This window comes from Misgurnus anguillicaudatus, chromosome 24 (genome assembly GCF_027580225.2).
Source record: "Misgurnus anguillicaudatus chromosome 24, ASM2758022v2, whole genome shotgun sequence".
Classification (NCBI taxonomy): Eukaryota; Metazoa; Chordata; class Actinopteri; order Cypriniformes; family Cobitidae; genus Misgurnus; species Misgurnus anguillicaudatus.
In genome coordinates, this window is record NC_073360.2 from 14320276 (window position 1) to 14338099 (window position 17824).

The window sequence follows — 17824 nt, forward strand, 5'->3', positions numbered from 1 at the left end:
CCTCATGTATTAAATATTTTCTTGAAAAACACTCAAAATATGCAGCCCGTGCTTTAACATTAATATAATATTATGATTGCTCATAACATTAGAAACATTATAAATATGCACTTTTAAACCACAACTTCTCGTCTTCCTCCAGCTGTGTGATGAACCAGCTCGACCTCACATATTACGTCATCATGTCAAGAGGTCACAGATGATGTATGTGAAACTACAGCCCAGTGTTTACAAGTATGGAGAAAGAGGACCGTTCCGACGTTGTTGTATGTCAAATAATACTAATTAATGTCTTTGTGTCAGTATATTGTTTAAAATGGTCCGAAAATGTGTATTTCATATATGTAACACGTGACCTTTCCACGTCACTACGCAATTACTTGAGGTCGAGCCGGCACGTCACGAGAAGTTGTGGTTTAAAAGTGCATATTTTTTATATGCACAACATTTTGGATGACATGGTGGTGAGTAAATTATCCGGATTTTTTTTAAAGAAAATTGACTAATCCTTTAAGTTGATCCAACTTTTCACTTCTCGCATCTGTCTCGAAAAGGTAAAGAAAGAAGAAAAAAGATGATGATGATCAACAGTTGGACATTAAGGCACCTATGGTAAAGGTTGCTAGTCCTAATGGAACACAGATGGTCTTCTGACCATGGACTATTACCAGGGGCGTCACTAAGGGGGAAAAGTAAGGACGATTCTAAGGGCCCACGCGCTTTTGGGGCCCCCTAAGTTAATTTTTTATTAGTAACACTAATAGTAGTAATGTTATTGACATTCTAAATGTATTTAACAAAGAATTTGCAACAAAACAAAATTGTGGCTTGTATCCGCATTTCCCGCAAAATGCATTTTCCCCCTTTTGCTGAATGGTTTCGTCCAGTCTTGCATAGCCCCGCCCCCAAGACGAGAGGCACGTCCATTTGAGACACGCGCTTGATCAGCGGAGGCTCGTTTCGTGGTGCGGGGCAAAGCGCGAGTAACTTGTAAACAAAGCTTAGTATAGGTCTGGACATCAGAAACTAAAAGAGACTGCAGAAGTGTGCTGACAATTACCCAATATTTATTAAAGAAAGGTAACTTAACGTTATATATAGTTTATATTTCACGGAGCTTCCTTTTGACGTAGTCAAGTTGGCTTGTATTATTGGTGCAAAATGGGAGTGGTATAGGGGCCCAACCTCATATTGTTTCATAGGGCCCAGAATTGCTAGTGGCACACCTGACTATTAGTGATATGAAGATGGCTATGGCACACCTGCCTAACACCATGAACTGAGGTCAGAAATTGGGTGGAGATCCATCATGCTGGTTGTGTGGAAAGGATTACAACTCTTTGCGGGAATGTTAAACATGCAAAATGTGTAATAAGGCTGCCCAGTGTAAGCAGAAGGACAGCGATGTGTCTGACTGAGAGAGAGCAGGGCAGAGGGAGGGGATTCCCTTAGAAAAAGGAAGTAGTAATTCTGGCAACTCATTAACCATTCTACACACAGACACGTACACTGATTATCCGCTCTTTTGAATCTCTTAAATTTACAATTTTTAATAGTGACTGTTTTCTTAAAATGCCTAGACGGATTATGAAGTTGAAGTAAAATAAACAATTTTATGTCTGATGCTTATGCTTGCATTTTAACAGTGCATGTATACATTAAAGGCACAAAAGAGGATGTTTTGTTTTTATACATTTTTGCAATATTACTTGAAATTATCTTTACTAACTGATAAAAGACTATTTATTTGGTGCACTGAAAGTAATAATATTAATATACATCATCTGTGCACAAGTAAAACAGCCAATCGTTGACGTAATCATCGCAATCATCATTGGCCCTCTGGCTTGCCAATCACTGCCATTACGTTTCTTGTGAGAGACGTGCATGCTACAGTAACTTTACACAGGCAACGCATGTGCATAGCGCATGAAACTCTGTCTTTAGTTTCGGTTTGTTTTCCTTGTCGCTCCTGCTTTCCTCCTCGAATTTGCACCATGGTAGAGAAGAAACCCAAAGGAGAACCCAAAAGAAATACTGTTTTTGAAGTCGCTAAGAAGAGGAGAAAATTGTCAGAAGAACGTAATCTAACCAATGTCGTTATTGGAGAAACATTTCAACGCTGGAGAGCAATGAAGGAACAGAGAGGTGTCAAGACAAAATTCTTCTCGACCGGTAACAGTGATGATTCTTTCTTTGTGTAATAATTATTGTTGTACTGTTATTCAGGTATATTGATGTTGTTCTTGTACTGTAGTTGTAAGGCAGTGACCAGTCTGCTACTTGCTAGTTGTAATGAGAGTAGCGTCAACTGATCTAACGTTACGTCTTATGTGTTTATAGCATATCATTTCACATAATGAATCCATTGACGCGACACAGCATATGCCAGTGGTAAACAAACACTCGTGTTCAAATACTCATGCACAAGTTTTGAAAGGCATGCCCTAGAAATGAACTGTGAAGGAGGGGGGCTGTTCTTACACATGCGCTTATTTCAAAAACTCAGTTACGGTCTTTGGATTCTCAGTCGGCGAAAAACATCCTCTTTTGCGCCTTTAACCTTCTCAGAAAGAGGAAGTGTCTCTGAAAAAAAAAAAAACATTAGTTTTGTGACATTACTCATCCTTTTGCTGGAGCTTAAGGATTTGCTTATGATGCCAGTGTATGATTCCAGATATCAGAGTATTCCTTAAAAGGTAATAACTAAAATACTAAAGTATGATTGGCAGCTAGAGTTCAGGGATGCTTATAAAAGGAGACAGGGACCTAGGATCTCTATAACACTCTGCAGCATTATCTGTATGACTGTTGACCTTTCTTGCAAGAAATAACATACTTAAAAGACCATTTTTAATCATTATTTAAAACTGCCACAACAATTTGGTGTCAGAAGTGGGATCCCTTGATTGGACCTTGCACGCTTAGAACAGACGCTGACTGATCATCCAGAAACTATTGTCATTCCAGCCCTACGCTGACAAGCACTTCGATCATCGAAAGAACTCAGTGGCAATAAACTACGGTAAGAAAATTTAAGTTTGGGAAAACCCATTCTGCTTGGTATATGGCTCTGGTATTTAGTCAAGACTCAATGTGCCTTGAAAAGAGTAGACTGAGATACTGAATAAAATGCACACTAGAGTGGCTATTCGTGCCAGTTCCGCCGGACATGTCCCAATACGTATTTTGGGTATGTTCTCCGGAAGTTGCGTTGCTGTTTGATTGGTTTGTTTCAGGTTTCCCAGCCCATGAATTACGGCCAATCAGAGTTAGAGGAGGGCGGGACGCCGCCTCGCCGGTTCTTAAAACTTCTAGTGCTGCACAGAGTGACAAGAAGTACAAGAAAGTAGGCCTGACATGCTCCAATAGTCATCTCTAGTCCTTTCATTCATTTTAGGAAGCATCTAGTTTACTTTCCATATAGTTTCAGGTAAACTAAAGCCTCTGATTGCAAAGCAGTTGGAGAGATTTTGAATAAATCAATCATACATTTTTTGCACAAATTTGGCTATATTCAAGAAACCTGCATTATTTGCTGCAATTATCAGATCTTGCTCTTCTAACTTTCTCTCCGTGCATGCGCGCGCTGCGCATCCAAGTGAATGACATCAGAGGACCGCAAGAAAAACTTGAGACAGCTTTATGAACTTGACAGAGAACTTCCCTGCGCCTTGTCTATTAATTGTATATACACTCTTAAAAAATCCGTAAAAAACAGACAAAGTACTGTGTAAATATGAAGGAATTTTCCGTATTCATGTTTTACAGGCGTTTTACCTTTTTTTTTTTAATAACATGTTGCATTATGGGTGCAATAACCACTGCTGCAATCTTTCACTTTTGCCTCTCTATCACCATCTCTGTTTGAAAACTAAAATTACAACTTGCTTGCACAGTTATTTTCTAAACATGGATGATGTTTAACTTCTAAACAAATTCTGTCAGAACAAAATACAAATGCTCAACTATTCCAGCATCCACACATATGACTTAGTAGACAAATCTTCTTTCTGACGTGACGTGTAAGTCAAATGGATATTTACCACAAAATATATTTCAATAAATCTCCAGTTTGCGTTTGTTTTAGATTAATTGGAAGTCACCATTATGATTAGCATTTTTTCCCTTTTTCCCTCCCCTCTGAACTAGCTCTGCTCTTTCAGCAGCTGCAACAGTGTTTTATTAAGACAACTTGTTCATTGCTTGATGAAGGAGAAAAATCTGTCATGTTATCTATTGTTTTAATGATTGGCTGCCTATTACTTAAACATGAAATGATGAAATAAGAATAATGAAATAAAATATATGAAACTGACATTCTATGATCTACAATCTAAAAAGACACTGTATTGAATAAGATTGGTGTAATGTGTCAGTAGTTGTTTTTTGCTTTAGGGAGACATTAACACTGTGGATACAAATCTCAACAATGGTGACAGTACATTGTAAGAAAGAGGCTGCGTCCGAAACCGCATACTGTATAGTAGGTACTGAATTAGATGAAGTAGGGGAGACTGGGGTTGGTTGTCACAATTTTTACTCATGCATGAATTGCTCATCTTCAAAAAATCTTTCAGCAGTAATTCCTACATGAAATGAAACTTTGGAGTCTTGGCTTTAAACGTGTATACTTTTTATTTTTAGAATGTATTGTAACAGGAAGTAATTAACCATCAAAGACACTCTGACACAATGTAACAACCAACCCCATCACGGGGTTGGTTGTCACAGGGTATGGGGTTGGTTGTCCCTATAGTGATTCAATAGGATTTCAGTGATAAATTGGGATCTGAAAAGATAATGTGTAACTTTTTAGATTTTTAAGCTAGAAACTGCAGATAAGTTTTAATATGAATCCACCCCTATGATAGTTGTTATTAATGCCCCTTATGTTTAAACAATGGGATTAAAGTGGGTGATCAGTTACTTGAATAGGCTTTATGCCCAGCTGCACTATGAACTTCAGCCAGCTCCCCGCCTCCCGCCCGCCACCACCGGACAAACCGACCAATCCAGGTGTGTCTGATTATTGTTGTTGTGACTACTGAGGTCAGGCACACCTGGACCAATCAGCCCGTCCAACAATGGCAGACAGGAAACAAGAAGCCGGCCGAAGCTCAGGAAGTAGGCTAATGCAGCTGGGCATAAAGCCAATTGTTCACTGTGTTGAGAAATAAAATGAAATAATTTTTAGTGTTAAAACCTCTTTATTTAATGCTTTATTTATTTTATTTTAACAGCAAACAAAAACAAACAAACAGAGAACCAGTCTTAAAAGGTCTACATGTCCAATATTCTTATGTGACAACCAACCCCGCAAGCTATGTGACAACCATCCCCAACTGACTTCTTGTCAAACATGCTAAGCAAGCTGCCACACGGCTTTAACTTGATCGCTTAAAGATGACTCAAAATAAAGCTACTACTTTTAGCTTTTTAATGAGTGTTTTGTTTTTGAATGACTAATATCCTACAAGATCTCAACACAAAAACAACACCAACATGAAAATTTACTCTGACCCATAAAAATAAAAAATTGTCTCCTAACATCAATGTTTTGTGTTTGCTCAGCAAAATTACAAGTGCAAATGAGTAAGCTATTAAAGGCTAACAGATTGATATCAAAATTGTACCACAGCGCCATGTAGTGTGTCTGTAATAAGCAGTGTGACAACCAACCGTGAGACAACCAGCCCCGGTCTCCCCTACCTACTTACTTGGCGTTAAAACAGTAGGTACTGTATAGTATGAATCCTGGTAGTATGAATGAGATTCGGACGTACTACATCCGCCATGTTGCTACATCACGTGACATATGTCGTCATCACGTCATGTCATTTCAGCGCGAAAACAGCAGCGTGCCTCTCCTTCTTCGTTGGATAACTCCTCGTCCGGGGCATCATGGGATAGTGAAGCGTCCATCGTATGCACACTGCAAAATCTAACCGGAAGTAGTAGGTCATCCGGGTACTTTTCGCATACTGTTTTTCGAATACTATGTATTCGGACATACTACTCACCTCGCCTACTGCTTTTCGCGTACTATATAGTATGTAGTAGGCGGTTTCGGACGCAGCAAGAGTTTTCTACAATCCTGGTACCCAGCATGCATTGCGGCATGAAGCTTTGTTGTTGATTGTCACCATTGTTGCGTTTCATAGGCGGATTGAAGTGTCCCTAAACGGTACGGACAATGTTCTGTAAATCTACAGAATGTTCAGTTTTTGAATAAACAGAAATGTCTGTAAACATTTTTCTGCCAGGACTTTATCTGTTTTTTTACGGATTAATTTTTTTTAGAGTGTAGTAGGAAAAGTTATTAGTCTCTTCTCGGTGTGAAAAATGCAAGGTGTGGCGTGTGACCATGTGAACTGACTGAAATGTGTGTCTCAGAGTGAATGCATGAGACTTGAGAGTTGAGGTTATGGATCTGTTAATTTAATAAGTTAATAAAATGTGGTTCACATCTCACAACTTCCTCCAAAAGCTTATTTTTTGTGGTATCAGTCACACTTTGTTGTGCAAACCAGACTACCTAACCCCAAAATAGCTGGTAGAAATCTGAAAAAATACAAACCAAAGCTTGTGTCTTGGGAGGCTTAGATTACTCTGCATAAAATGCTGAACCTAGTGGCTTTGACTGAAGCATGCAAACTCATGAATGGTAAACGAGTGACCATTTAAACTGACTATAGATATGTTTTCAAAGTTGTGTACTTAGCTTTTTATGAATTTGGAGCTCTGTGAAAACATAGGGAATTTCCCAAATCAGACATAATGCCCATACTCGATGCTTGTAACATACATAAAACATTATTTATTTATTTAGCTGACACTTTTATCCAAAGCGACTTACAACTGCTATATATGTCAGAGGTCACACACCTCTGGAGCAACTAGGGGTTAAGTGTCTTGCTCAGGGACACAATGGTGTGTCAAAGAGGATTCAAACCCGGGTGTCTCACACCAAAGGCGTGTGTCTTATCCACTGTGCCATCAACACCCTCACGTTAACTGCTTTATAATGTATTTAGTTCAGTTTATATTTTGCCTTATATTTTTTTTCTTTTTTCACCTCGAATACCGCATGGGGGATTGGTATGGGGGTGCTATATGCCCAATTACCATAGAGCACATCGGATTGTTTGGCAGAAGAACCATGTGTTTGTTCTCTCGCTTATCTATGGCATCTAAAGTCATTTTTGAGGAGTGCAACTTATTACTTTTTTATTTCAAATGCTATATCCATGTATTTCCTTATTTTTTCTGTCTTTTTTAATAGGTTAATAGGCTTTTTAACCAACTGAAGCATCATGGCGTGTGAAAATGACTACTCCACCATCATGTCTGGTCTGAGTGAGCTTGACCTCCAAGGAAATGCAGTGCCAAGTGATCTTGTGCTGATCGGTGACCACGCCTTTCCACTTGCCATGAATCCAAGAGGTCAAGTTCTGATGGCTGCATCTCGTTACGGTCAGGGACGTGTGGTGGTTTTGGGACATGAAGAGTACTTGACCCGTTTCCCCGACCTAATAAATAATGCCCTGATGTGGCTCATGCCATTTACCAGGGATGCCAGCATTGTAGGGATTCAGAAAGGTTTGGGTTCAGTAGCTGACAACTTGTACAATTCGCCTATCAGCACCGAGCTTGGAGGTTTTCGAAAAGGCCAGGATGTATATATCACAGATGCTTACAGCGTTGATGCTTGTGCAAAAAATGTGATTGATTTTCTTAAAGCTGGTGGTGGTTTGATTATTGCTGGCCAAGCTTGGAGTTGGGCTGAGGCTCATCCGCAAGAAAATGTTTTTCTGAACTTCCCTGGAAACAAGGTGTGCAGCGTCGCAGGAATTTACTTTTCGGAACACCAGGGAGAACTTGGCGTAATCCCTGTGCCTTCTAAAATACCTTCTAGTTGGCATGCTGTATCGTAAGTTCCACAGATATATTTCAGCTTTAACCTATGCGCTTTCATAAACACACTTCTTAAACTATTTCTCATAAATATTTTATTGTCATTTTTCAGAATAATGAAGGATTTTAAGAATGACCTAGAATTCCTGCTGAAAGGTGTGCCTCAGTTTGACATCAAGTGCGCAGATGGCAGTGTGGCATCTAACCTAATGGTGCATGGACCATTGGCATTTCCTATTGGAGTCACTCCAGCTGGGCAAACATTTATTGGTGGCGCCTACTATGGACAAGGACGGGTAATTGTGTTAACTCATGAAATCTACCTGAGCCGTGAATCTCTATCCACTTTCCTGATTAATGCTATCAACTGGCTGAGTCAGGGACGTAAAGGCGTTATTGGGATCGTTCCCAAACTCGCAAGGGCACAAAAGCTACTGAGCAAATCCGGTTTGAACTGCCAGTTAACTAACTTTCGAGAAGATCTCGGTGTCCATGTCTGCACTTCTTACAGTGATGCCCAGTGTAAAAAGATTCAAGAATTTGTGGCAGAAGGTAGTGGTCTTCTGATCGGAGGTCATGCCTGGCATTGGGCCTATAGCAACCATGGCCGCAATGTGATGACTGAATACCCAGGAAATCGCATTCTTAACCAGATGGGACTGAGTATTTTGGGCGACACTGTGAAGGGAGGATTATACAAAGCCCCAGAAATCAATCAGGTGTACCACTTTCGTAATGTACTGGGACACTTTGGGAAGCATGTAACTAAGGGGCAAAAACTAACTCCCCATGTAGAAGGTTCCCTGAAACAACTTGGCAATGATTGTACCAGATACCTTCGTATGCGTACACATGACTGTGCTTCTTATAATTCAGTGGTTACTCTTTTAACCGACATGGTGAAGGAGATTGGTGTTCCACAGGTTAGTAGTAAGTGTCCTGTTAAAACTCCCAAAGACTTCCTGATGCTCCAAATTGGGACTGAACTTTACAAAACCATGTCTGACCCTGATGCCCTCCTGCCATACATCATTAAGGATATACCTGACCTGCCCACTGTGACTGATGCAAGAGTTTATATCAGCACCAACACTAGTGGTATGAAAGTTTTCCTTTTAAATGTAGTGCAAAATGTTATTCCTTTTGTTGAAGTTAGCAAGTAGGGGAAATTGATCTGTCACAAACAAGAGTTATTATGGCATATTTAACAACACATCACTTGTTTCAGGCACTGAAGAATGGATAAGCACAGGCTTGTATCTTTCTCCTGGTATGAGGACACACATGGTAATACCTCCAGAGCTCATCAGAAAAAACTGGAAGGTAATCAAATTAATAACCTTAAGTATATGCATTTAATGTCCATTGAATTTTATACAGTTCATAGCAGATTTGTTGTCATTTTTACTGGATAATTTATTGCAGGTTAATAGGGTGATAGCGACATCTTTTAATGTCTACAGGTCCAGATTGGTTGTCAGACGGATAACATTGGGGCTGCAGATGTTTTGAAAAGAGCTCCTGTGGTCCATGAGCGATTCTCGTTGGACAATGAAATGGTCCAAATCTGTAATCTATGGGGAGGGCTCATCTACCTAGTTGCACCTCCCAAAACCAAAGTGGATGGGGTGGAAATTATGGTGCAGACCGCAGTAAAGGCTCCATACTTCAAGTCTGGTAAGAATGTTCAATTCAATTAAATTAGATTAAATGGTATTAATATAGTGCTTTTTTGATTGCTATCAAACAATACATATTTATTTTTGACCACAGAAGATGGAACAACAGTGCAACCATCTACAGAGATATTGTAATTCTGTGATATTTTGTTTTGAGTTATTTGGTTCAATAATCCATATCTGTCTAAAAGGAATAAATATTCAATGAGTATCATAATGAGATGCATATGTGTGTGATATGTTTAAGCTTGTTACATCAAGCGTCAAGGACTATAGTAAAATCTGAAATGCTAACTTGCTTTTGTCCCTTCAGGAGAGACCAGTGTAGCTGACTGGGTTGGTGGGATCCGTCAGGCGCCAGCCCCCTGGGCGGAGCTTGAGTTTGAGAACATCATCATCACATTAGATTCAAATGTGATACGGACTCTGGATCGTCCTGATGAGGTGGCCAAAAGTTGGGATTCAATAATGAGAGGCATAGCTGACCTGGCAGCAATACCTCATAAGTTCCCCCGCAAGGAGCGATTTGTTGCAGATATTCAGATCTCTGCCGGTATGAACTGCTTTTAAATATTTACTCAAAAAAGAGCATGCTGACAACATCCACTTATTCTCATGTCATTCCAATCTCAATCTGACATTTTTCTTTTTCAATACAGAAAAGTAAACAACAATTTACTGAGAGCTGCTTACAATAGGTGGATTACAATGGCAGTCCATATGACTTCATTAAAGGTTTAATAATTCTAAACATTCTGCATGTGTTTTCAGGTGGTGAAAAAAACTAAAACTATATAAATGACGTAAGGTGTCAATGCAAGACAAAAAATCAAATTGCTTACAAGAAAGTCATTTAAAAGCCTATATATGGTGCTCAAGCTCTGATTTCTAAGTGAACAAATTAGCTACAAGTGTTTTCACACGTAAGAACTTTGTCTAGTTAATCATCAGTAAATGAGTGAGCCATTTTTCAATGGCAGTATTTTTCCAATGAAACTAAGAGGCTGTTTACACTTGGCATTAACATGTGTTTTCATCGATCGGATCACATGTGGACAACGTTACTGCCAGGTGTAAACGGAGTCAAATCGTTTTGAGCTCGTCCACTTTCGACCACTTTCAACCACTTTCAGAGGTAGTCGAAAACACTTTCGATCGGATCGCTTTGGAGTTGCGGAACGCACATGTGGTTGAATGCGTTCGAACAGCCACACGCGACCGCCTTCTCTCTGCCCATTTATCTAATCTGAGGTATTAAACACAAGTTTTACGTCTTTTTTTACTTCTGGCGTGAACATTCGGTGAACAGCGCTATTTTTAGGCTTTCATTGATAAAACTAAGCGGCTGATCTCCGTAGTTTCGTTTTGAAAGCGTGTGAAAGTTGCACGATCCTATTTCATCAATTGCGCTGAAAATTCAAAGAAAGCTCTTACATACTCATGTACAAAACACTGTGCAGTATGTTTACTTGCTAAACAAGCAGTGCACTCTCACATAATATTAGTTTGCGTCCATATAAACTCAATTACTCTCGCTCGTATTTGAATGACAGCAGAGAGACTCGCCCACAGTCTCACAGACCACCCCCTCATAGTATTCAGCACAGAAGAGGTCGAAAGTGGACAAAAGAGACGGATTTAAATACCAGGTGTAAACGTAATGTGTCTCTCTCGTACACTTGAGATCAGATCGATGAAAACACATCTTAATACCAAGTGTAAACAGCCTCTAAGAGCTGTTAGTTTTCAATAATGTATCTAATGCAGGGAACTGTGTTTAGAGTTTTGCAAAAAAAATGTGTTTTACAATTGCAAACTGACTTAAAAGCCTGTAATGTGTTTGCAATTTTGTAGGCTTGGTCTAAAGATTAGATATATGATTACAAGGTTTCACTAAGTTGGCTTCAAGTAACACTTTTAGGGGTGGTTTCCCGTACATATCCTTGTCCCAGACTCAAAATGCATATTTGAGCTGCCTTCAGTCAAAAACGGCTCGCAACATCTTAACATATATTGGTGCCATTGTTTTGTCTCAAGATGTACACCAGTATTGGTTCTTGTAAGGTATGTTTGTAAAAACTACTTAAATGTCCCAATATACCTAAGGCCTAGTCCTGGGTTAATCTAAACCAGGAAAACCGCCCCATAGTGTGTTAGCAATTTGGAAAAAAAAAAACAGTAATGAAATATCACAAAAACTATTTTTGGAGAATTCACTGTTCTCTGAACAGTGAGTTGCCCCATGGTTTGCTGACACTTTTGGGTACTGCATATGTACTTTTGTATTAAATCTGTGTAACCACAAAATCATTAAATGATCTTGACACAGTGTACAGTGTGTATAGTTCTGGGTAATATACATTTAAAGTGTTCTGTTAAACCAGGGTTTCTCAACGCCAGCCCTGACCAGAATGTTTTCATACAGTGCTAATTTTTTCTCACTTAGGCTTTATGCATTCTGGATATCCCATCATGATGCACTCCACCTCCGCCTCAGGCCTGATGAATCCAAAGAAAGCCAATAGACGTGATTTGTGGGGATTTATGCATGAGCTTGGTCATAACCAGCAGCGTGGAGTTTGGGAGTTTCGTCCACACACAACTGATTGCACCTGCAACCTGTGGTCAGTGTATGTGCATGAGGAGGTGCTTGGTATCGACCGGGCTACTGCTCACCCAAACATGACCCAAAAAAATCGTCACAATCGCACCAGAGATTATGTTCAAGGTGGCAGGGATTTAAAAAAATGGGCCATGTGGACAGCACTGGAGACTTATATGCAGGTAGGAACAGACTGTATAGTTTTATGTTTTTTTCACACATCATTAAATTTTAATATTGTACTTTTTTGTTATATTTGGATAGATTTTTAAATAAGCTCAAAGCAATATTGTTTGTTTTTGTTAAAGCTGCAACCCATAACTTTTTTTTTGCTAACTCGGTTTGAACTTACATAAACTGCAAGTACTTGAGGAGTTATTTTCTTTAAATCAGTTCAACTCAAATTAACATTACTTGCAAAATCGCACCTGACAGCTTAAATTGAAAACCATTATTATATGCTCACAATTGCCAATTGTAGACAGTTGTGAAAATTATTTTGTACTTGCTCAATAGTTTTTTATTTGTAATAAAAAAAACATTATGGATGGCAGCTTTTATAAACTTATTAAAAAACTCATTTTATATTATGGAAGATAATCATTGAAAATAAGAAAATAAAAAATGATGACTTTTTATCATCACTGTATTCATAATTATATACGCACTTAATATTTTTAAGCTTCAAGACAAATTTGGCTGGGATGCTTTTAAGAAGGTTTTTGCTGCCTATCATGACATGACTGGAGTGCCCAATAACAATTCAGGCAAGATGAATCTGTACGCTGAGACCTTCTCCAAGGTGGTGAACATGAATCTGTCGTCCTTCTTCAAAGCCTGGGGTTGGCCGATTGAGCCCAGCACTGAACAGAAGATCTCTCATCTTCCCGAGTGGAGCGATCATCCTATGAAGCAGTATGAATAAGACACATGAGAGAGCTGTGAAATTACACTTTGTGTTGAAATTAAGATGTAATAGTAGGGTTGCCACCCATGTCTGATAAAAAACCTGGACATATCGATGACCCGGCCAATTGGTTTGCTCACAAGCCACCCCCCCCCCCATAGCATAATATTTCTATAGGCCTATGCCATTATTGGCAACACTTTACAATTCTCTTTTTTTTCAATTCTTATTTGTTAACTAACCGTGAGCAGTACATTTGTTACTTTATTTGTTAATCTTTGATAACGTTAGTAAATAAAAATACAGCTGTTCATGGTTTATTCATGTTAGTTCACAGTGCATTAAGATTTAAATAAACGTATTATTAATAGGGCTGTCAAAAGATTAATCGCGATTAATCTTTTGACAGCCCTAATTATTAACATTAACAAAGATAAAAAATTGCTTTATGCTATAAGTGCAGTTTATTATTAGTTCATGTGTTAACTAATGAACCTAATTGTAAAGTGTTACCCAATTATTTGTTCATTATGTTAAAATATGTAAATCAAGTTTACAATTTATTAAAGCTGCTTATGCTATTTATGTAAACTGTTTTTATTTATATTCCATTGCAACTTTAAACAGGTATAAATAGCAACTAGCAAATATGCACATGAAATTAAACTTGTTGAACTCACCTCAACATGTATTTTACAATCATTTAACCCGCCATGGGAAAAGCTGAAGTCACTGTTACAAACTCTACACCATGCAAGATTTTAACTCTTTTAAGACAGGGATACACTTTTGTGTAGTCTGGTGTAAAATGTGTCTTATATTTTCGCTTTTGGGGCACTCTCCCTCTGCCATGGCGCTCCTGTTTCTAGATACACTGATTAGATTGGTTTGGGAGAAGAGATAAAAGCCCGTCCACACTGACAATTGATTGGTTGATGTCCTGAAACAGGCCAATCAGGATGCTCTCTGTCTTACATAGGGTTGCCAACCGTTCCGTATAATAAGGAATCGTCCTGTATTTGACACATAAAATTCTTGTTCCGTATTGAACTGATACGGAACGCAGTTTGTTCCGTTATTATGAAAATTAATGTGTGATATAAAGCAGCACGCATAAGGAGATAATCACAAGAGGAGCGTGAGGCTGCGGGCACAGGATGGAGCAATGTCAAGGTTCATTGTCCGTCAGTCGTCTCCAGAGGCTCATATGGTATGTAATTATGTGGATTTTAAAAACTCAAATATAGTTGATAAGAAAGTGATTATATTAAAAAAGATAGTACAGGTTTAGCCTATCTCTCCAGTGCTCTCCCTCTGTTCCCGTGTCCCGCTCCCTCGACGGTATAATGTGTCAATCATTTCTGATGGGTTTCTTATTCAATAATTATGGATTTAGATAGCTCAAGGTTTAAAAGGGGTGGGGTCTTTGTAGAGGACGTATTATAAACTTAAATTAAAACCATGGTTCATTGTTGGCAAAATTATCATGATAGCCTTTATATTTCACATCTATGTGGTTCAGTCTTGTATACTTATTAGGCATACTTTGCTATTCATTAAATATTTAGACCTAAGAAGTTGTATGAATTATATTTATCTAAATGTATTAATTAGTTTCCACTATTTTCACCAGAAGTCTTCATTTCAGGGGTTATTTTTTTCAAAATTCTCTTCCATGGGGCCATGTCACCAGACCCAGGCAAACAGTGTCCCGGGACAGTTGATACATTTCCCAGGACAGGTTATTAAAAAGGACAATCCCGGTAAAACCGGGACAGGTGGCAACCCTATGTAATAGGTTAATATTAAGGTTGATATATAATTGATATAAGTTGATATTATTGCATACAAAATAGAAGTTTGCATACATCTTTGCATATATTTGTGTGTATTGTGTATAATCACTATGTATGTATAAATACACAAATACATGTATACATATAAACAATGTATAGGCATATATATATATATATATATATATGGGCTGTCAATCGATTAAAATGTTTAATCTAATTAATTACATACTCTGTGATTAATTAATCTAGATTAATCGCATACATAATTTTTGGTGTGAAAGTATTAAATATTTCTATTTAAATGAATCAGTGAATAATCAGCATTAGTGACATTAAAGTTCAAAAACTCTTTTATTACAGTATTTTCACTGTTCAAATATTGGCCATAACAATCAACAAAAATGACCTACAGTAATATGCTAAGGAAAGAAAGTGCTTCAGGAAGATTTACCAAAAGTTTAACAGTCCAATATCAATTGTGTGCAATTAAACATAAACCTTAAATAAAAAATCAGCCCCTTTACCTTTGGTATTACGGGCGTGCTCGTACGTCTGGATTAATGTTAACTACTGGATGCTTTGTCATGGACTAAATTGAAAAAAATTCCTTTAAATGACACTTTATGTAGTACTCCTCTGACACAGAAACAGCGGACGCATTTAGCAGTTATTTGTGTTTGAATGGCTTAAAATCACTTGTTTTTTAGCTGCGGTGCTTAAATACATGTACAAATGTTACGTTTTTGTGACCACGTGCAAATGCAACTGCAAGAACTGACAGTTGGATGACATCAAAGTACCACATCTCCTCTTTTGATTTCTCGAATCAGTCTAACAGGATTTGGATGTCATCTGCCTCTTGGTTCTTGTGACGCCAGATGAAGTTTACCCACAAGGCAATCAAACCCGTTTTATCAGCCACTGGTTAGATCAACATAGCAGTCAAAATTTTACCCATTTTTACCCACAAAATACAGGAGACCTATACTGTGCAAAGACACGCAAGTTACCTGGATGTTTTGGTTTTCTTATCCCACAAACTGAAAGGCTTGCCAATCTTCATCATTTCGCTAAGCCAAGTCAATCTCCATTGGCCTTTTACATCTTTATCGATCTCCAAAACATCGGAGCCTTTCTGCATTATAAGTATGTCCATGCTAGTGCAAGGAACGAAAGAGTCAGGATCCCAATGCAAAAGGTACTTTTATTTGACAACAAAATAGAAGAAAAAGAGGGCTGCCGTCGGAGAAAAGAGAGAGAGAATCCCCGGCTATGGACACCGGCACGAGAAACCCCGCCTCTGGACACGGACGCAGGATGAACTGGGAAAGCTCCGATGTGGGGCGAGGCACGTAGGCCGCTCCTGTCCGCGCCGCAGCACGAACGATCGGACACTCTCTACCCTACCACCGGGGAGAGACCAACCGAATTACCAAGCCTCCGCAGCGGGAAACCACAGGTGCAGAAACAGGAGGGGTTGATGGGCTGAGCCAGACAGGCTTTCCACGGCAATCTATGGATATACAGAGAAACAGTCATTAGATCCCGCATCCGGGCATATCCATAAGGGCGAAAACTCTGCTGCTTGCTGAGAGCTCCAAAACAGATGGCAAAAGTCTCTGAGAAAACATAGTCTTTATAAATCCAATAGCAGGTAGTAAATCCACAGTGGAGAAATAAACATCCACAGCGGAGAAATAAACATCCACAGAAGATCGAACAGCAGCTGTATCTCTGAAATAGCAAACAGAAGATAACACAGAATAATATATTAAAGATAACTTGACAAGACAAGATACGGCAACATACATCAACAGCACATCCAGTACATTTAATGACGGACTTGCTGAGGGGAACAAAGAGAGCTTTATACAACTGCCGATTGGGAACAAACAAGCTTCAGGTGAGATGACGCGGTGAGAAAATCACAGAGAACCAGGAACACCTGTGTGAGGCGCGCATGTGAATCTGTGAACTAAACACAACACAACAAGGAAAAACAAAGCACTGACAAGACAAGGGGCCTGTTTCAATAAGGAGGTTCAACCAACTCTGAGTTTAAACTTGAACTCTGAGTTGACTTACTCTGAGATAGTAAACTCTGAGTTTTCGGTTACAGAACAGCTCATTTGAGTTCAGTCAGGACCACTTTGTCAAATAATGATTTATTACATTATATGCATACAGTTAGTGTTGGCGGTATGGTTCTGTTCTGGGCAAAGATTTCACTCGCCTGTCCATGCACATGCATAGACAGAGCCTGGAGAGCAGCGGATAGAAAATAAAATAGACCCCCCCATAGAACAGAAGAACAGCAGAACAAATAGGCTAATCATACATAGTATTAATGTGCTAACTTACAAGTTTGATAAAATAAATAAATAAATAAGAGTAAAATAATAATAATAATAAATAAAAATAAATAGATAAATAAAGATAGAGAGAGGGGGAGAGAGAGAGAGAAAGATTGGAATGCAAGATGAAGATAGCGCTATATTGGTACAAACGAACAACAGGTTCCGGCTAGGTGGAGTTGGGGTTGGAGGAGGGAGTTTAAATGGCAGCAGCAGCAGCAACGGCAGGAGCAATGCGCTAGAAAGTGGCTCAATGAATGGGAATTTAAAAAGTCGGTTGTTACGGATGTCGTGAATGATTGGTGCGCGTCATGAACAGCTGATTATCAGCTGATGCATGCTTGACTGACGTGGCATGCCTGAACTAACGCGATGCTTGATTTCAGTCAGGACCACTTTGTCAAATAATGATTTATTACATTATATGCATACAGTTAGTGTTGGCGGTATGGTTCTGTTCTGGGCAAAGATTTCACTCGCCTGTCCATGCGCATGCATAGACAGAGCCTGGAGAGCAGCGGATAGAAAATAAAATAGACCCCCAAAACAAACCATATGGCGAAAAAAAC

The 17824-nt window shown here is 38.9% G+C and overlaps 1 protein-coding gene across 1 annotated transcript; it reads left to right on the forward strand.

The window, feature by feature from the left end:
- Window positions 1–2671: 2671 nt before the first annotated feature.
- LOC129437763 (TRPM8 channel-associated factor homolog) lies at window positions 2672–13467 on the forward strand. The gene is made up of 8 exons (XM_055196053.2): window positions 2672–3025; window positions 7286–7933; window positions 8030–9015; window positions 9146–9240; window positions 9381–9594; window positions 9910–10149; window positions 12043–12380; window positions 12881–13467. The coding sequence occupies exons 2-8, from the start codon at window positions 7317–7319 to the stop codon at window positions 13121–13123; spliced, it is 2733 nt and encodes a 910-aa protein (XP_055052028.2). The 5' UTR covers window positions 2672–3025; window positions 7286–7316; the 3' UTR covers window positions 13124–13467.
- Window positions 13468–17824: the final 4357 nt, after the last annotated feature.